Raw genomic sequence first — 21,615 nt, 5'->3', positions numbered from 1 at the left:
ACTCACAGGAAATAACTTATCAAAATGACTCTGCGAAATAACACACTGAATAGGAAAAAACATAATTACCAAAAGTTACCCAGACAATGTGGCTACACAACACTGTGAATGTGATTAATGCCACTGGATTATGTGACTAAAAATGGTTATATGGTAAATTTTATGTTATATATACTTTACCACCATTTATAATGTAAAAAAAAAAGAAAAAACTAAAATCCTCTATCTAGAAGACAGTCTAGCACATGTCTGTCCTTCATTAGCAAATCCCTTAGAAGGGCTCCTATTCTGAGAAAGCATATTTTCTCTCTTCTCTTTTAGAACATATAATATTGTCCTTCAGTATTTAACCATATATCTATTTTTTGTTGTTGTTGTTGTTGTTACTTAAACTAGGCTTAAACCAGGGCTTCCCTGGTGGCTCAGAGGGTAAAGCATCTGCCTCCAATGCAGGAGACCTGGGTTGGATCCCTGGGTTGAGAAGATCCCCTGGAGGAGGGCATGGCAACCCACTCCAGTATTCTTGCCTGGAGAATCCCATGGACAGAGGAGCCTGGTGGGCTACAGTCCACGGGGTCGCAAAGAGTCAGAAATGACTGAGGACTTCACTTTCACTTTCTTTCTTTCACTTTCATTTTCTTTCACTTAAACTATAGTATATTGTATGTTTTCCTATCAGTTTTCTCTATAGTATTTTAACCAGAGGTCTTTCGGTGGAAAAATGGATCCTAGTCATGTTAAAGGAAGGGGTGACACAAAACAGCAACTTCACATAGTCTTCAAGTAAACTGAATCCCTGATAAAACTGGAAAGTAATGTGTAATTCTGGAAACAGTAAAACACACACACACACACACACACACACACCTGTGACAACTTCGTCTCAAATCTTAGAAAATGAGTTTGGCTCTGGAGTCTCTCAAGACACAAAACCTGGGAAATGGCTATTATTGGTGGTCTGCACCTCTGATTTGGATTTTTTTTTTTTCTAAGTCGCCTCAGTCGTGTCCAACTCTGTGTGACCCCATAGACGGCAGACCACCAGGCTCCCCCGTCCCTGGGATTCTCCAGGCAAGAACACGGAGTGGGTTGCCATTTCCTTCTCCAATGCATGAAAGTGAAAGTGAAGCCACTCAGTCGTGTCCGACCCTCAGCGACCCCATGGACTGCAGCCTTCCAGGCTCCTCTATCCATGGGATTTTCCAGGCAAGAGTACTGGAGTGGGGTGCGATTGCCTTCTCCGCTGATTTGGATAAGAAATAAAGTAATACAACATTTAAGTTAACATAATAAAACCTTTTCAAGAGCTTGAAATCATTGAGTGAAGTTGGAGAACTCACATTTTGTAATGTGTAAATATTTGTTGCTGGTGTAAAACAAGTAGAATATAGTTTATGCAGTGCAAAACCTATTGGAAAAAAGCCTTTGGAATAGACATGAACTCATGGTAGAATCACAGTGTTGACTCAAAACTTGTGAAGGCTGAGGGCTGTCCACTGGAAACATTCATAACCACATGGTCACTGTGAGTAATATTTTGCTATCTCTTTTTGAAGTTCACCTGAGGGAGAAAAAGACAAAAACAACATGTTTAAAAGTTTTAAAGTCCTCCTCCTAAGGCAACACATTTCTAGGTTTCCTTCTTCATGTGAAGCAATCACATTACTATTGGAGACACAGTTTTAGAAAACCAGGGCTGTATTTATTCTATGGAGGAAGCAGCCCCATTAAAACCCCCAGTGGGTCTGAACGTAATGCCAAATAACCTGTAGATCTAGATTTCTGATCATTCTGATTCACAGATATGCTTTATCACTACAATAAATTGATAAGCAAAATCATTTTATTCCCTGAAATAAATTAAAAACAGTAACAAAGAGGATAGGAAATCTAGCATCTGAACAGGGTTTGTCATTTTCACACATAAAAGGAGCACAACAAATTTGGATGTTAGTATCAGGTTGTTATCTTTATATTTTATAAACTCAGATTGACAGGCACTGAAACACTGGCATATATGTATGAAATATCCTGGTGTTTAATTTGTGCGGCAAAGCAGTTATAGGGCCTAAAGGAATGTGATCTGTGGATAGTGGGTCCCAAGAATGAAAAGAGAATCAAAAGTGCTAACAATGACTTAACCAAGAGACTTCCCAGACAGCCATTTTGCTTTTTTGCATTTCTTTTCCATGGGGATGGTCTTGATCCCTGTCTCCTATACAATGGGGAAGCTGGTGTCCTACTCCACAGCCAATCTTGGGGTTAGAGGAACCCTGAGAAATAGAGTAGGTGGTGGCAGCTCAGAAGAGAAGAAACAGGCCAAATACCTGGCACCTGGAAGAAGAAGGAATATAGTGCACAGGGGAGTTGGCCCAGGACAGAGAAGTGGGCCTAGTTTAAAAGAGGTTTGAGGCCCACGTTGGGGGCCCCTGACATTTTTTACCAATACATCTGAGCTCTTATAGATCCAATTTTTAGTGGTGGAAACATTTCTTGAGAAGGACTCAGAGAAGCATTGTCATTTGGATTGAAACTGAAGAGGCTCTGGGCAACTCACCAGAAGTCTAAGGGACACTCTGTTCCTAAAAATTCCACATTGTATTTAGTTGCATTGAGCATCTCCAGTGCATAGAACAGATTTTGACTGTCTAGGTTTGCAATAGCGTTCCTGTCAAGAAGCAATCGTCTACTAATTCCATGGCTGCAGTCACCATCCACAGTGATTATAGAGCCCAAGAAGAGGAAATCAGTCACCGCTTCTACCTTGCCCCCTTCTATTTGGCTTGAAGTGATGGGGCTGGATGCCATGATCTTAGTTTTTTTTAATAATGAGTTTTAAGCCGGCCTTTTCACTCTCCTCCTTCACATCAAGATACTGTTTAGTTCCTCTTTGCTTTCTGCCATTAGAGTGATATCATCCACATATCTGAGGTTGTTGGTATTTCTCCCAGCATTCTTGATTCCAGCTTATAACTCATCCAGCCTGGCATTTCTCATGATGCACTCAGCGTATAAGTTTAATAAACAGGGTGACAATAAACAGCCTTGTCGTACTAGTTTGTCAGTCCTGAACCGGTTAGTTCTCTACAGGATTCTTACTGTTGTTTCTTGACCAGTATACAGGTTTCTCAGCAGACAGTTAAGATGGTCTGGTATTCCCATCTCTTTAGAGTTTTCCACTGTTATGATCCACACAATCAAAGGCTTTAGCATTGTCAGTGAAACAGGGAGATTTTTTTCTGGAATTCCCTTGCTTTCTCTGTGATCCAGCAAATATTGGCAATTTGATTTCTGATTTCTCTGCCTTTTCTAAACCCAACTTGAACATCTGGAAGTTCTCTGTTCATGTACTGCTGAAGCCTAGCATGCAGGAGTTTGAGCATAACCTTACTAGCATGGGAGATGATTGCAATTGTCTGGTGGTTTGAACATTCTTTAGTACTGCTCTTCTTGGGAATTGGGATTTGGATTGACCTTTTGCAGTCCTGTGGCCACTACTCGACCATGAAACTTTTGTACTTTGTTTTATGTCCCTGGATGCATTCCAGTGTCCCTAGTTGATAGTCTATGAGAACTTAAACAGAATTTGTATTCTACTGTTGTGTGAAAATTGTATAAATCTTAATTATATTAAGTTGATTCACGGTGCTTTTCAGGTCTACTGTACCCTTCTACTTTTCTATCTATTCATGCTATTAATTTTTGAAAGTTTAATATTGAAACTCCAACTAAAAATCTTAATTTACTTAAAATTAATTGTAATATATACAATTAATTTTAAGTAAATTAATTCCACATTAATTTGGAACTTTGTTCTGTATTTTCTAAGTCTCCTGTGTTATCATACTTATAATTTAAAAAATAAAGAAAGATATATAAAAAGAAAAAAAATAAATAAACATGTTTGGGCAAAAAAACTACTTCAAGTGTAACTCTTTATCCTCAAAGAAGAATGTGAAAGTTTCATTTGAGTCTTTAGAACAGAAAATGTATCATCTATCAGAGGCTGACTCATTTCACAAACTGGGTTGCTTCAGTTCAGTTCAGTTCAGTCGCTCAGTCGTGTCCAACTCATATGATCCCAGATCTCCTTTATAAAACCTGACCGCAAGTGCATTGTGGGTGCTGTAACAAAGTTATCATGAGAGAGAATGGACTTCACACACAGAACAGAAAAGCACTAGGACATCCACCTTCATAATAAGAGCACTTTCTTACTCTCTTGTTGCTAACATATCCTGTTACCCTCAAACAGCTCTGCATACGAAATGCTATATACTTAAATGTCACTTAAGTTAAGGAGAAAAATAAACCCTCCAAGAATGCTTGAGCCTTACTGGCTGAAATCTGAAGCTATTTCCATTGTAATGGAAGCATTTAAAAATAAAGCTTCTGGTGGGGGTTGGGAGGGCAGGTTAATTGCATACCATCACCCTCCTCCATTTTATTAACCAAGCCATATTTTCTGAATATATCCTTATGTACTCTTTTGGTGAAAAGTAAAAGGAAAAAAAATTAATTTCATTTTCTACTGCTTGATATTCTTTCTAAAATTACCTGGCTCCTTTCTTTATAACCCTTCTCAATATAATTCTTATAAAGAAAAATACTATTTTTAGCAACTTTTAACTGAAAAGGACTTTGCTTCATGGTCTGAAATACCTGAACTGAATACTGCAAAGGAACTTCAGTGGTTGGGGATCCCTGATTTAGAGTCTCTAAAGCTATCTAGCAGAAGATATTAAGAAGAGGTGGCAAGAATACACAGAAGAACTGTATAAAAAAAAGATCTTCATGACCCAGATAATCACGATGGTGTGATCACTCACACTCACCTAGAGCCAGACATCTTGGAATGTGAAGTCAAGTGGGCCTTAGGAAGCATCACTATGAACAAAGCTAGTGGAGATGATGGAATTCCAGTTGAGCTATTTCAATTCCTGAAAGATGATGCTGTGAAAGTGCTGCATTCAATATGCCAGCAAATTTGGAAAACTCAGCAGTGGCCACAGGACTGGAAAAGGTCAGTTTTCATTCTAATCCCAAAGAAAGGCAATGCCAAAGAATGCTCAAACTACCGCACAATTGCACTTATCTCACACACTAGTAAAGTAATGCTCAAAATTCTCCAAGCCAGGCTTCAGCAATATGTGAACGGTGAACTTCCAAATGTTCAAGCTGGTTTTAGAAAAGGCAGAGGAACCAGAGATCAAATTGCCAACATCCGCTGGATCATGAAAAAAGCAAGAGAGTTCCAGAAAAACATCTATTTCTGCTTTATTGACTATGCCAAAGCCTTTGACTCTGTGGATCACAATAAACTGTGGAAAATTCTGAAAGAGATGGGAATACCAGACCACCTAACCTGCCTCATGAGAAATTTGTATGCAGGTCAGGAAGTAACAGTTAGAACTGGACATGGAACAACAGACTGCTTCCAAATAGGAAAAGGAGTATGTCAAGGCTGTATATTGTCACCTTGCTTATTTAACTTATATGCAGAGTACATCATGAGAAACGCTGGGCTAGAGGAAGCACAAGCTGGAATCAAGATTGCCGGAAAATATATCAATAACCTCAGATATGCAGATGATACCACCCTTATGGCAGAAAGTGAAGAAGAGCTAAAGGGCCTCTTGATGAAAGTGAAAGAGGAGAGTGAAAAAGTTAGCTTAAAGCTCAACATTCAGAAAACTAAGACCATGCCATCCAGTTCCATCACTTTATGGCAAATAGATTGGGAAACAGTGACATACTTTATTTTTGGGGGGCTCCAAAATCACTGCAAATATTGATTGCAGCCTTGAAATTAAAAGATGCTTACTCCTTGGAAGGAAAGTTATGACCAACCTAGACAGCATATTGAAAAGCAGAGAGATTACTTTGTCAATAAAGGTCCATCTAGTCAAGGCTATGGTTTTTCCAGTAGTCATGTATGGATGTGAGAGTTGGACTATAAAGAAAGCTGAGTGCTGAAGAATTGATGCTTTAGAACTATGGTGTTGGAGAAAATGCTTGAGAGTCCCTTGGACTGCAAGGAGATCCAACCAGTCCATCTTAAAGGAGATCAGTCCTGGGTGTTCATTGGAAGGACTGATGTTGAAGCTGAATCTCCAATACGTTGGCCACCTGATGCAAAGAGCTGACTCATTTGAAAAAACCCTGATGCTGGGAAAGATTGAGGGTAGGAGGAGAAGGGGATGGCAGAGGATGAGATGGTTGGATGGCATGACTGACTCAATGGACATGGGTGTGGGTGGACTCTGGGAGTTGGTAATGGACAGGGAGGCCTGGTGTGTTGCAGTCACTGGGGTCACAAAGAATTGGACACAACTCAGTGACTGAACTGAACTGAAAGCTATCTAGAAGAACTATATTTGTTTTATTACTGGGAGACAAGGCTTCTGTCTACAGTCTTTTTAAAAATGATCCCACTTTCACACCATAAAACACTATATTCTCAAAGCACTTAATCATCATCTCTCTCATCTGATCCTTGTAATAACTGTGAAGAAGCTGGCAGGGCTCTAATCCCTGCTCTACACACAGGTGAGGACCTGAGGCTCAGGGACCTTGGGGACACAAGACCACGTGGATCCTAAGTGCCTCCTCCATCTATTCAAACTGGTCCAGGTGCCTAGAGCTAGCACCTTAGGGTTTTATAATTTCTGGTCATATTAGGTGATTTCATGAATAGACAACATGACATCTCTGTTACACACTGGGAACAAAGAAACTTCAGCAAATTCAACCAGGTCTGCTTCATCACAGAACAGAATGAATGGAAGGCATCTACCTTTGTTATGGGCTGAACTGTCCTGTCCAATTTTACAGGTTGAAGTCCTAAACCCCCTCAGTACCTCAGAATGTGAGTATTTGGAGACAGGGTCTTTAAAGAGGCAATAAAGTTAACATGAAGTCATACAGGTGGGTCCTAATCTAATAGACTGGGGTTGTTATAAGAAGAGAATATCAGGCACAGACACACACAGAGGGTAGACCATGTGAGGACAAAGAAGACGGCATCCCCAAGCCAAGGAGAGCGTGCTCAGAGGAAACTAACCCTGCTGACACCTTGACCTGAGACTTCCAGTCTCCAGGGATGGGAGGAAATAAGTTGCTGTTAAGTCACCTATTCTGTGGCACTTTGCATGGCGGTCCTAGCAAACTAATGTACCCTTCAGCTTTATGTATCTAAAAGGTACTTTCTCTGCTATTTCATGGATCATCCAAAGGGGTTAATCAAACTGTGATCAGCTCACCTGAACTTTGTATTTAAAAAAAATGTGACTTCAAGCACCTTTCCCCAGATGTTGGTTGTTTTTTTTTTTTTTTTTTTTTTTTCAGATGAATGAATTCTGCTCTATTAGAGTGAAAACCTTGTTGACTTAGGCTAATGTTCCCAGTGTTACAGCTCTAAAGAATGCATTGGTATCTGATGCTTGCACATTCAAAAAACTTATAATCTGACAGCTCACCTAAGATGATGCAGAGGATGCAGAAATAATGAAGATATTCAACTGGGATGAGAATCAAGAAATGTATTTCTTTCCTTAGAGGTGATCTGACCCAGCAGCAGGACTGGAATCCAAGACTGAGGTTCTGCCACTCTGTGAACTTGGGTGATGTCCCCACCTTGGCTACCACATGAAAGGAGCAGTGTTCTCAGACCTGACACAGAACACAGTACCTAGGGTAGCTCTCAGCCTCCCCCAGCAATCGCCCCTCTGTGCTCCCTGGACCAGCTCTGTGACCTTAGGTGAGCCCTGGGCCCACTCTCCTCATCCATGACATGGATAAAAATGGACCATCATGAGATTACGTGAAATCATACATGTGAGAACAATATAAAATGAATTATAAAGAAGTACACAAATGTAACATCATTAGTATTGTTAGAGTAGATGCAGGATTATTAGGCCAGGAATCACGAGATTTCTAATTCTATGACCTAAGTCTGCTTCCAGGTGTATGTTACACTTGATTTAAGACATTCACTGAAAGAACAGATTTCTAATTCTGAGTCTGCTGCAAATTAGCTTAACATCAGTTTTATACATAGGACCACGTTCCTTCTAAGGGGCCTTAGTTTCCTCACCTGTAAAATGAGGGTGTTGAATCCTATTACTTTATATGATCTGGACTGATCTAAAATTCTGTAATCTATTTCTCATTACTCAATGTCTACATAAAATATAATGATAGCATAGGCTTTAAATGAAGCCTGTGGCACATAGGTGGGTACATCTCTTTTTGATATGAAATGCCTGAGGTCAAAAGAACAAAAGGGTTTTGGAGATTCCCAGGTATCTAGGAATCTCTAGGTCTCTAGGAATCTCTAGGTTTTAGGAGGGAAGGTCTGACTGAGAGACATTCTAGTAGATGAAAGCACTCTGTGACTTTCAGGCATAAATATTAGAGTTCTTTATTCAACTTCTCAAGATTTGCACACAATATAGTACTTACATGAAAAGTTCAGAACACAGACTTCCTTGTTTCTAAACCTAGGTATGAATTCCAACTCCACCAGCTCTTCAGCCTGCTCTGTGACCCAGGCAATTTCCTATCCTATGAGCAGTGGAAGGTCCTGCTCTGCATTTCCTCTATTTCTAAGGAGGATTGAGAAGAGACAGTGACAGAGGGAACTTAGACCACATTTTAGACAAATCTTTCATATAGAAGGACTTAAGATACTGGGACATGTTTTCTTTAAGATGTATTTTAAATACTACACTACTAATTATTCTACTCAAAAGTGAAAATCTGGGAAATGCATAAAAGCATGAAGAAGGGAAAATACACAGTTAATTTAATACCCAGAAATAAATTTTCAATGGGTAAGCCTCATAGCATGAAGCTAGAAGTCTCATCCCACCATGAACCACAAGTCCCTTGGACTGCAAGGAGATCCAACCAGTCCATTCTAAAGGAGATCAGCCCTGGGATTTCTTTGGAAGGAATGATGCTAAAACTGAAACTCCAGTACTTTGGCCACCTCATGCGAAGAGTTGACTCATTGGAAAAGACTCATGCTGGGAGGGATTGGGGTCAAGAGGAGAAGGGGACGGCAGAGGATGAGATGGTTGGATGGCATCACTGACTCGATGGACACGAGTCTGAGTGAACTCTGGGAGTTGGTGATGGACAGGGAGGCCTGGCGTGCTGTGATTCATGGGGTCGCAAAGAGTCGGACACAACTGAGCAACTGATCTGATCTGATCTGATCTGAAGAACACCAAACCTTTCTTTCCTCCCTCTATCTTCTAATCAACCCAGTCCCACCTTGTTTCAGAAAGAATTACAGGCAGCTGTATGACAATGGCTAAGTCTCTTAAACCAGACCTCAGTTACCATCTCACCTTTGTTAGGAAGGTGTCACATGACCTGAATATTACCCATTGAGAACCTTCTTCACACCATGTACAGTGCATTACACTCCCCATTTCGGAGAAAGTGCTTTGTAAAACTTCAAGCACCATTCTGACTATAGAGTTAAAGTACTGTGAGTTCTTGATTTGTCCTGATGACAATTTCACCTTCTAGACGGTAGAGGAAGCACAGCCTGGCAACTGGACCTAATTCTAAACAACAAGTAATTAGGGATAAAGTGATAATATCAGGTAGACATTTTCCTTACAAATTAGAAAACAGAAGAGAGCTATACCTTTCCCTGGTAGATCCTCCTAGAGCCAAAATATTCTAAACTGTTTTCCCTTAAACTCTCAAATTTCCTGGATATTCTTGATAGCACTTTTAGTACAAATGTGCTGAGCACCAATCAGAATGAATGTGAAGGGTTTGCAAAATGACTTTTCTGTGCTCTCTGAGAATTTGAACCCACTGTCCAAACTGTGGAAAGTCCAATCTGACATCTCTCTCTCAGGCGCATTTGTGCACACACAGAGGAGCACACACATCCACCCCACCCCCAAATCTGCTGCAGAATCTCGGCAGACCTGCCTTCAACCTGCAATGTGTTAAGACCCAGCCATGAGACTTCCTCTGTGGAGACTTATAAGGGCACAGAGTGCTTGTTATCAGACCACCAGCAGAGATTGTGAAGATTGAACCCTGGAGACAAACTTTAATTACAACTCCCCACAGCGAGCTCACCTATTTCACCCTTTCAGTGAGGGCAGTGACCTCAGCTTCACCCAGTTGTTGCACCATCTTGTAAAACAGGCTGTTTTCATTCTGGAGCAAATTATGTGGCTCTCCACCTTCTCTATATATTCCTGAATCCAAAACCTGTTAACAGCAGAAAGAAATCCATTAGCATACAATATCTCTCAGTACCATATTATAGCCCAGACAATATTTCAAAAAGGGGCAGGACAGGGAGAACAGACAGACTCTGTGTGGGTGGTAGGACTGCCTGGTGTTTAAATGGTCTGATTACTGTTTTACTGGGCAGACAAAGGCCTCACCTGACTTTTAATATTACAATATTATAGGAAAGGAAGAAAATGAGTGTTACACTAGGATTACTGGCACTCTGTAGCATCTTATATTCTGTCCAGGGTATTTGGGATTGTTATCATTAGTTAGTGCATTTAGCTCTTAGGCTCTGAGCTTTGAGGCAATTTATACAGATACACAGAGTTGGGAAATATCTTGATTGCAGAAAATGAAGCTGCATTTATCTAAAAAGTAGGGTGATGTTATACAAACCAGAGGGCAGAGCCCTGACCACAAATTAAATGTCAAGTTGATTTGAGAGTCTGAGCAGTATTTAGGGAAAAAAGAAAACACGTTCAGAATTTCTTTCAGGTCCTGGATTATGTCAGCTGCTAAGAAGAACAGAATCCCTTGTCTGAGAGGTTGAGATGATTCTAGAAGTTGGCTGTGGTTGTGGTTTATTCTTCTGAGAGTGGAAGGCTGGCAAAAAGAGCTGATACAGAAGCAGCTTTTACAGAATTGCTCTGCACAGAAAAATTCTCTAGAAATCCTGTTTTGTCTTTGGTAAGACTAAAGAAGCAAGCAAGAACTAGAGCTCCGAATTCCAGTGATCTCAGCCTGCAGAGAACATGGGGCAGCCCAGCCTAACTGCCTAGGACCTGAATCTGTAGGATCTGAATCTGTTTTCACAAATTATTAATATATTTTTAATTTGTTTCTCCCTCTTAAACCACCTGCCTTTCACCCCTTTTATTGCTCATTAATAAGTCTGCTAAATGGAAATTGAAAAGGAGAGGAAGGGGCTCTTACCTCTGCCTTTCTACTTATTAGTTACTTTGGTTAATGGTTCTGGAGAGAAAAAAGTGTCTGAAATAAATGGCCCAAATGACATAATTATAAAAACAGTCCTGATGCTAAGAAGTACTCAAGTCTTCATTTAGGTCATGTTTAGAGTACATGTATCTTAAGAGAATATGCTGGATGGGCTTCCTGGTGGCTCAGTGGTAAAAGAATCTGCATGACAATGCAGGAATCACATGTTCAATCCCTTCTCCTGTAAGATCCCACAGGGTGCAGAGCAACTAAATCTGTGGGCCACAACTATACAGCATGTGCTCTAGAGTCTGGGAGCCACAACTCCTGAGCCCATGTGTCACAACTACTGAAACCCACGTGCCTAGAGCCTGTGCTCTGCAACAAGAGAAGCCACCACAATAAGAGGTGTTCACACTGCTCAAAAAGAGCTCCACTCACTGCAACTAGAGAAAAGCTTGTGCAGCAAGGAAGATCCAGTACAGCTTAAAATATATAAATTAAAAAAATTAACTTTTTAAAAAAGAAGAGAATATTCTGGAACTCTAAACGAGATACAGGTTGTTTTTCCACATCTAGGTATTTCAATTAATTTCATCCTTTGTATTTAATTGGAGACATTTATTAAGTCTCATGAAGGCCATTTTCCTGTTAATCATTTGTTTACTATTGTGGATCATTGCTAAGAGCAGCGTTCTCAAATAAATACAACAATAATTTAAACTGTCTTATCCACATAATAATTTAAATGTTCTGTAACTTGGCATACCAATTTAGATGCCCCAAATGTGCAATTTTACTTAAGCATAGCATAATAGAACATAACTCTTTTCCCCATGTTGAATAAGAAAAACAGCAGTTTTAAAACACTGGTCTCCATACATCTATGGTCAATTAATCTATGAAAGAGTAGACAAGAATGGAGAAAAATACAGTTTCTTTGGTAAACAGTAATGGGAAAGCTGGACACTGAAAATAAATGAAATTAGAACACTCACTCATGCCATACACAAAAATAAAGTCAAAATGGTTTAAAGACCTATTATAAAACTGAGCACTATAAAACTAAAGGGAAGCACAGGCAAAAGACTCTTTGACTACATTGCAGCAAATATTTTCTTAGTTCACTCTCCCAAAGCAAAAGAAATAACAGCAAAAACAGATGGGACCCAATCAAACTTAAAAGCCAAGGCTCACGTCAGAGGCTACAAGAGCTGAGATGGGACACAGACTAAGAAAAGGCCAGAAATAGAAATTTATCAACTTAGCCTTTATATTTACTGGTTTGATCAAAGAGTCTAGATATTTCAGAACAAATAAACACAAAGCAAATCCAAATTCTCTTTCTGTACAGAAAAATAGGTAAAATTTTGAATTTTTAACATCTTTTATAAGAAAAGGTTCCTATAATTTTCCTCTGTCCCCTCTCTTCCTGTAACCCAAGTTAACCTATAAACTAAATCACACATTCAAGTTGCTACAACAACAATCCCTGAACCCCAGGACCTCTCCTGGAACCCCAAACTTGAATGGCTTATCAAGTTCTAACATTATGTTGTATGAGTCAGTCAGTTACATAAGCTCAATGAAGATGTGTTCATCAAGCTGTTTGTGTGCAGATATTCCCAGTAGCTGTCCTAGACATAAAAATGAAATGGACCCACTGTAAGATAATTTCATCCATTTTCACTGGCAGGATGTTATCAGTGATGTAGATGAGTACATGGAAATGCGGGGGACAGGAGAGGGTGGAGGAAAAGCCTGATAAGAAAGATGCTGGGAAATGATGACAACAATAGAGATAGATCCCACATAGCAATATGGAGAGTTGTGAGGGGAAAGACCTAAGAGTCACACCTCTGTCTTTGGCCACCAGGTGATGACACAGGACAGTTGTCCAACCCTGGAAGGTGGATCTCTCATTGTTAAAATGGTGCCTGTAGTTTTCTCAGTGACTGGACAATGTGGTAAGTATTAACTCAAAATCATTTCTTAGGTCTTGAAATAATAAATCATTCTCTCACCGGGGGAAAAATGAATGCTGGGTCATAGTCACCTCCACAGCTGCTCTCTCAAAACTGTTGCTTTTGCACATAAGCAACCCCTTCATAAACTATTTCTCCTCCCTGACTATGCTTTCTACCTCAGTGTTAGTTATCTCTCCTCTGAAAACTTGAATGAAATCTCTTGGCATGTTTTTGAAGGAGTTTTTCTCTTCTCAAATGTTCTAATTGCAGCCATGCAGGTTTAAGAAAGAAAAGTTTCATGAAGGTGAAAAACAGAATTTAAGTAAAACTGTAGTTAGGTATGAGCTGTTTTGGGCTTTTCAGGTGGGGATGTTAAAACAGTTTTGGTTTTCTCTTCTGTGAGAAAATTCTAATAAGAGGTTTGTGTTGAGGAAGAAACATAAAAAATATAGAACCATAAATTGACTACTAACAGAAGAGGTGGGATCTGAGTTTCTTAGTTCTGCTTTTGGTTCTTCATCATTCATTGCCAAAGAATACTCTAACTAGAGACAGTGAAAATGTTGACCACAGACAACAATACTGTTAGAGCAAGTGCAGCTTGTCACAGGCTCCCTTTGCTCACGTTACCAGGGAGAATCCGGGTGATATGAAGACTTCAGTGAGCAGAGACTGGAGGGAAGGGCTGTGCTGTTGGCTGCAGAAAAAGCAGGTCATGAGCACCCAGCTAATCCTGAAAACTACAGGAAGAACCCTCTAGTGTAGAGAGAGTGGTGAGTCAGGATAAAGAACATTTCTAATTTGTCTGTCTTGCTCCACTGTTTTGTGGCAACAGAGAAAGTAAGGAAGATTATATTACTATCACTATGACTCCATCATGTTTAATAAATATTGAGAAAATTTCTTTGTGAAATAGAATTCCAAGCCTGACACATTAATGGTGCTTAATGACTCATTGGAAAAGACTCTAATGCTGGGAGGGATAGGGGTCAGGAGGAGAAGGGGACGACAGAGGATGAGATGGCTGGATGGCATCACTGACTCGATGGATGTGAGTTTGAGTGAACTCCGGGAGTTGGTGATGGACAGGGAGGCCTGGCGTGCTGCGATTCATGGGGTCGCAAAGAGTCGGACACAACTGAGCGACTGAACTGAACTGAACTGAACTGAACTGAATGAACCAAATCACAGTAAATCCCTTTGGAAAGTCAACAAATAAACAAAGCTATTAATTAGGTCATATTTATTTCCCAACATGTCCTTTCTCTGATTTACTTACAGTGAACAAAACTATATCCATCTAGATATGTCCATCTAGAAATCCATTTCAAAATTTTTGATAAAAGTGACAATTGGGAAAATATATAAATGTCTAAGTTTGAGATTAATTATACTCTAGCTCTATGATGAAATTTTAGGCAGCTATTAAGAACCAAGCTATGGAAAATTAATAAATGACATGGTGAATTTTAAGAATAAATAAAAATTCTGCTAATAAAATAATTTGTTTTGCATAAAAAATTATTAAACTTGCTCTAGTGATACCCAAATAATATTATAGTATTAAACAACTGTTACTTTCCGGTAGTGAGTATTTTGTAATCTTCCCTTTATGAGATTTTCTTTTATTTCCCTATTCTACTTTGCACATTTATTGCTTTTTTATAACAAATATATATTATTATGGATTAAATTCAATTAGAAAATAAAATTTAAAAAATCCATCTATCTTTGTGCAGAAGTATTCACTTGGGCAACAAAATGTAATTATTACACCTTCAGTTTAGTTCAGTTGCTCAGTCGTGTCTGACTCTTTGTGACCCCATGGACTGCAGCACACCAGGCCTCCCTGTCCATCACCAACTCCCAGAATTTACTCAAACTCATGTCCTATGAGTCGGTGATGCCATTCAACCATCTCATCCTCTGTCATCCCCTTCTCCTCCTGCCTTCAATATTTCCCAACATCAGGGTCTTTTCAAATAAGTCAGTTTTTCAGATCAGGAGGCCAAAGTATTGGAGGTTCACCTTCAACATCAGTCCTTCCAGTGAATATTCAGGGCTAATCTCCTTTAGGATGGATTGGTTGGATCTCCTTGCTGTTCAAGGGACTCTGAAGAGTCTTTTCCAACACCATAGTTCGAAAGCATCAATTCTTTGGTGCTCAGCTTTCTTTATAGTTCAGCTCTCACATCCATACATGCCTACTGGAAAAACCATAGTCTTGACTAGATGGAACTTTGTTGGCAAAGTAATGTCTCTGCTTTTTAATAAGCTATCTAGGTTGGTCACAACTTTTCTTCCAAGGAGCAAGCATTTTTAATTTCATGGCTGCAGTCACCATTTGCAGTGATTTTGGAGCCCGCAAAAATAAAATCTGTCACTGTTTCGATGTTTCCCCATCTATTTGCCATGAAGTGATGGGACCAGATGCAATGATCTTAGTTTTCTGAATCCTGAGTTACACCTTAAGCAATAGGACTTTATGTTGACAACCCTGTCGGTTATGCCCTTCATCAGCATCTGTCACTTCCCCAGCTACTTCTGGAGGCCGGTCACCCGCCCTCTGGAGCATCAGTCTTTGCAACAGATTCATTCATCTTTATGTCCACATTAAAGCTTCCAGAACAGACAATCACCTGTTTTCCTAAAAGGAATGAGGTACAGTCATCCCTCAGTGTGGGTGCAGTTCCAGAACACTGGAATGAAGTGAACATGGCAGTAAAGTGAGTCATATGGATGTTCTGGTTTCCCAGAGCACACAGAAGTTATGTTTAACTACACTAGCCTACCAAAGGTGTAATAGCATTATGTCTGAAAAAACAATGTACAGACTTTAACCTAAAAGCAATGCATTGCTAAAAAAAATACTAACCAATAGAGGAGACTGCAACAAGTCAGAGCAGTAACACCGATGTTACAGATCACCAGAGCAACAATAACAATTGTGAAAAAGTTTGACATATAGGGAGAATTAACAAAAGGTGAGACAGAGACATGGAATGATCAAATACTGTTTGAAAAATAGCGCCCATAGATTTGTTTGATGAAGGGTTCTGATAAGCTCTCAATTTGTAAAAAGGCAGTATCTGGGAAGTGCAATAAAACATGGTATGTCTATTTCTAAAGCAAGAAATACAAATAAGGTTCAAATTGGGAAACAAATACATCAAGGCTGTATATTGTCACTCTGCTTATTTAATGTATTTGCATCATGCGAAATGACAGGCTGGATGAAGCTCAAGCTGGAAACAAGATTGTCAGGAGAAATATCAATAACCTCAGATATGTGGATGTGACTGGTGATAGAAGCAAGGTCCGATGCTGTAAAGAGCAATATTGCATAGGAACCTCGAACGTCAGTTCCATGAATCAAGGCAAATTGGAAGTGGTCAAACAAGAGATGGCAAGACTGAATGTCGACATTCTAGAAATCAGCGAACTCAAATGGACTGGAATGGGTGAATTTAAGTCAGATGATCATTATATCTACTACTGCGGGTAGGAATCCCTCAAAAGAAATGGAGTAGCCATCATGGTCAACAAAAGAGTCCAAAATGCAGTACTTGGATGCAATCTCAAAAACGACAGAATGATCTCTGTTCATTTTCAAGGCAAACCATTCAATATCACAGTTATTCACGTCTATGTCCCAAGCAGTAATGCTGAAGAAGCTGAAGTTGAACGCTTCTATGAAGACCTACAAGAGCTTTTAGAACTAACACCCCCAAAAAAGATGTCCTTTTCATTATAGGGGACTGGAATGCAAAAGTAGGAAGTCAAGAAACACCTGGAGTAACAGGCAAATTTGGCCTTGGGATATGGAATGAAGCAGGGCAAAGACTAATAGAGTTTTGCCAAGAAAATGCACTGGTCACAACAAACACCCTCTTCCAACAACACAAGAGAAGACTACACGTGGACATCATCAGATGGTCAACACTGAAATCAGATTGATTATATTCTTTGCAGCCAAAGATGGAGAAGCTCTATACAGTCAACAAAAACAAGACCAGGAGCTGACTGTGGCTCAGATCATGAACTCCTTATTGCCAAATTCAGACTTAAATTGAAGAAAGTAGGGAAAACCACTAGACCATTCAGGTATGACTTAAATCAAATGTCTTATGATTATACAGTGGAAGTGAGAAATAGATTTAAGGGAGTAGATCTGATAGATAGAGTGCCTGATGGACTATGGACTGAGGTTCATGACATTGTACAGGAGACAGGGATCAAGACCATCCCCATGGAAAATAAATGCAAAAAATCAAAATGGCTGTCTGGGGTGGCCTTACAAATAGCTGTGAAAATAAGAGAAGCGAAAAGCAAAGGAGAAAAGGAAAGATATAAGCATCTGAGTGCAGAGTTCCAAAGAATAGCAAGAAGAGATAAGAAAGCCTTCCTCAACAATCACTGCAAAAAAATAGAGGCAAACAACAGAATGGGAAAGACTAGAGATCTCTTCAAGAAAATTAGAGATACCACGGGAACATTTCATGCAATGATGGGCTCGGTAAAGGACAGAAATGGTATGGACCTAACAGAAGCAGAAAATATTAAGAAGAGGTGGAAAGAATACACAGAACTGTACAAAAAAGATCTTTATGACCCAGATAATCACGATGGTGTGATTATTGACCTAGAGCCAGACATCCTGGGATGTGAAGTCAAGTGGGCCTTAGAAAGCATCACTATGAACAAAACTAGTGGAGGTGACGGAATTCCAGTTGAGCTATTTCAAATCCTGAAAGATGATGCTATGAAAGTGCTCCACTCAATATGCCAGCAAATTTGGAAAACTCAGCAGTGGACACAGGACTGGAAAAGGTCAGTTTTCATTCCAATTCCAAAGAAAAGCAATGCCAAAGAATGCTCAAACTACTGCACAATTGCACTCATCTCACATGCTAGTAAAGTAATGCTCAAAATTCTCCAAGCCAGGCTTCAGCAATATGTGAACCGTGAACTTTCTGATGTTCAAGCTGGTTTTAGAAAAAGCAGAGGAACCAGAGATCAAATTGCCAACATCTGCTGGTTCATGGAGAAAGCAAGAGAGTTCCAGAAAAACATCTATTTCTGCTTTATTGACTAGGCCAAAGCCTTTGACTGTGTGGATCACAATAAACTGTGGAGAATTCTGAAAGAGATGGGAATACCAGAGAACCTGACATGCCTCTTGAGAAACCTGTATGCAGGTCAGGAAGCAACAGTTAGAACTGGACATGGAACAACAGACTGGTTCCAAATAGGAAAAGGAGTACATCAAGGCTGTATATTGTCACCCTGCTTATTTAACTTATATGCAGAGTACATCATGAGAAATGCTGGACTGGAAGAAACACAAGCTGGATTCAAGCTTGCAGGGAGAAATATCAATAACCTCAGATATGCAGATGATACCACCCTTATGGCAGAAAGTGAAGAGGAACTCAAAAGCCTCTTGATGAAAGTGAAAGTGGAGAGTGAAAAAGTTGTCTTAAAGCTCAACATTCAGAAAATGAAGATCATGGCATCTGGTCCCATCTCTTCATGGGAAATAGATGGGGAAACAGTGGAAACAGTGTCAGACTTTATTTTTTGGGCTCCAAAATGAATGCAGATGGTGACTGCAGCCATGAAATTAAAAGACGCTTATTCCTTGGAAGGAAATATATGATCAACCTAGATAGCATATTGAAAAGCAGAGATATTACTTTGCCAAAAAAGGTCCATGTAGTCAAAGCTGTATGGTTTTTCCAGTAGATGTAAGATGTAAGAGTTGGACTATAAAGAAGGCTGAATACCAAAGAATTGATGCTTTCAAACTGTGGTGCTGGAGAAGATTCTTTTTTGTTTGTGTTTTTTCACAATTTATTTTTTCAGTCACATCATCATTTTACAAATGATTATCACCTGGTTATCTGAATTAAATTTTTCCATTCCAGTTCATTTTAGTTCACTAATTTCTTTTTTTTTTTAATTTTATTTTATTTTTAAACTTTACATAATTGCATTAGCTTTGGCAAATATCAAAATGAATCCACCACAGGTATAAATGTGTTCCCCATCCTGAACCCTCCTCCCTCCTCCCTCCCCATACCATCCCTCTGAGTCGTCCCAGTGCACCAGCCCCAAGCATCCAGTATTGTGCATCAAACCTGGACTGGCGACTTGTTTCATATATGATATTATATGTATTTCAATGCCATTCTCCCAAATCATCCCACCCTCTCCCTCTTCCACAGAATCCAAAAGACTGTTCTATACATCAGTGTCTCTTTTGCTGTCTCGTATACAGGGTTATTGTTACCATCTTTCTAAATTCCATATATATGCATTAGTATACTGTATTGGTGTTTTTCTTTCTGGCTTACTTCACTCTGTATAATAGGCTCCAGTTTCATCCACCTCATTAGAACTGATTCAAATGTATTCTTTTTAATGGCTGAGTAATACTCCATTGTGTATATGTACCACAGCTTTCTTATCCATTCATCTGCTGATGGGCATCTAGGTTGCTTCCATGTCCTGGCTATTATAAACAGTGCTGCGATGAACATTGGGGTACACGTGTCTCGTTCCCTTCTGGTTTCCTCAGTGTGTATGTCCAGCAGTGGGATTGCTGGATCGTAAGGCAGATCTAGTTCCAGTTTTTTAAGGAATCTCCACACTGTTCTCCAGAGTGTCTGTACTAGTTTGCATTCCCACCAATAGTGTAAGAGGGTTCCCTTTTCTCCACACCCTCTCCAGCATTTATTACTTGTAGACTTTTGGATCGCAGCCATTCTGACTGGTGTGAAATGGTACCTCATAGTGGTTTTGATTTGCATTTCTCTGATAATGAGTGATGTTGAGCATCTTTTCATGTGATTGTTAGCCATCTGTATGTCTCCTTTGGAGAAATGTCTATTTAGTTCTTTGGCCCATTTTTTGATTGGGTCATTTATTTTTCTGGAGTTGAGCTGTAGGAGTTGCTTGTATATTTTTGAGATTAGTTGTTTGTCAGTTGCTTCATTTGCTATTATCTTCTCCCATTCTGAAGGCTGTCTTTTCACCTTGCTAATAGTTTCCTTTGTTGTGCAGAAGCTTTTAAGGTTAATTAGGTCCCATTTGTTTATTTTTGCTTTTATTTCCAATATTCTGGGAGGTGGGTCTAGCAAGATATAACAATTATAAATATATATGCACCCAACACGGGAGCACCGCAGTATGTAAGACAAATGCTAACAAGTATGAAAGAAGAAATTAACAATAATAGTGGGAGACTTTAATACCCCACTCACACCTATGGATAGATCAACTAAACAGACAATTAACAAGGAAACACAAACTTTAAATGATAAAATAGACCAGTTAGACCTAATTGATATCTATACGACATTTCATTCCAAAACAATGAATTTCACCTTTTTCTCAAGCGCACATGGAACCTTCTCCAGGATAGATCACATCCTGGGCCATAAAGCTAGCCTTGGTAAATTCAAAAAAATAGAAATCATTCCAAGCATCTTTTCTGACCACAATGCAGTAAGATTAGATCTCAATTACAGGAGAAAAACTATTAAAAATTCCAACATATGGAGGCTGAACAACACACTGCTGAATAACCAACAAATCACAGAAGAAATCAAAAAAGAAATCAAAATTTGCATAGTAACGGATGAAAATGAAAACACAACAACCCAAAACCTGTGGGACACGTTAAAAGCAGTCCTAAGGGGAAAGTTCATAACAATACAGGCACACCTCAAGAAACAAGAAAAAAGACAAATAAATAACCTAACTCTACACCTAAAGCAACTAGAAAAGGAAGAAATGAAGAACCCCAGGGTTAGTAGAAGGAAAGAAATCTTAAAAATTAGAGCAGAAATAAATGCAAAAGAAACAAAAGAGAACATAAAAATCAACAAAACCAAAAGCTGGTTTTTTGAAAGGATAAATAAAATTGACAAACCATTAGCCAGACTCATCAAGAAACAAGGGAGAAAAATCAAATGCATAAAATTAGAAATGAAAATGGAGAGATCACAACAGACAACACAGAAATACAAAGGATCATAAGAGAGTACTATCAACAATTATATGCCAATAAAATGGACAACGTGGAAGAAATGGACAAATTCTTAGAAAAGTACAACTTTCCAAAACTCGACCAGGAAGAAATAGAAAATCTTAACAGACACATCACAAGCACGGAAATTGAAACTGTAATCAAAAATCTTCCAGCAGACAAAAGCCCAGGTCCAGACGGCTTCAAAGCTGAATTCTACCAAAAATTTAGAGAAGAGCTAACACCTATCCTGCTCAAACTCTTCCAGAAAATTGCAGAGGATGGTAAACTTCCAAACTCATTCTATGAGGCCACCATCACCCTAATACCAAAACCTGACAAAGATCCCACAAAAAAAGAAAACTACAGGCCAATATCACTGCTGAACATAGATGCAAAAATCCT

At 39.3% G+C, this 21,615-nt stretch overlaps 1 protein-coding gene across 2 annotated transcripts in view; it reads right to left on the bottom strand.

Annotated features, from left to right (window-relative positions):
* Positions 1–1,535: 1,535 nt before the first annotated feature.
* LOC129624648 (ATP-binding cassette sub-family C member 4-like) overlaps positions 1,536–21,615 on the bottom strand; it is a 174,094-nt gene continuing 154,014 nt past the window's right edge. For both annotated transcript variants that reach the window (XM_055542802.1, XM_055542800.1), the window contains 2 exons: positions 10,114–10,248; positions 1,536–1,561 (listed from right to left, as the gene is read on the bottom strand). In XM_055542802.1, the coding sequence (XP_055398777.1) occupies positions 10,114–10,248 (135 nt within the window). In that variant the 3' untranslated portion in view covers positions 1,536–1,561. The remainder of the gene's footprint in view (positions 1,562–10,113; positions 10,249–21,615) is intronic.

This window comes from Bubalus kerabau, chromosome 12 (assembly GCF_029407905.1).
Source record: "Bubalus kerabau isolate K-KA32 ecotype Philippines breed swamp buffalo chromosome 12, PCC_UOA_SB_1v2, whole genome shotgun sequence".
Lineage (NCBI taxonomy): Eukaryota > Metazoa > Chordata > Mammalia > Artiodactyla > Bovidae > Bubalus > Bubalus kerabau.
Note: the sequence above shows the minus strand (reverse complement) of the source record. Positions and strands in the feature narration are given on the sequence as shown.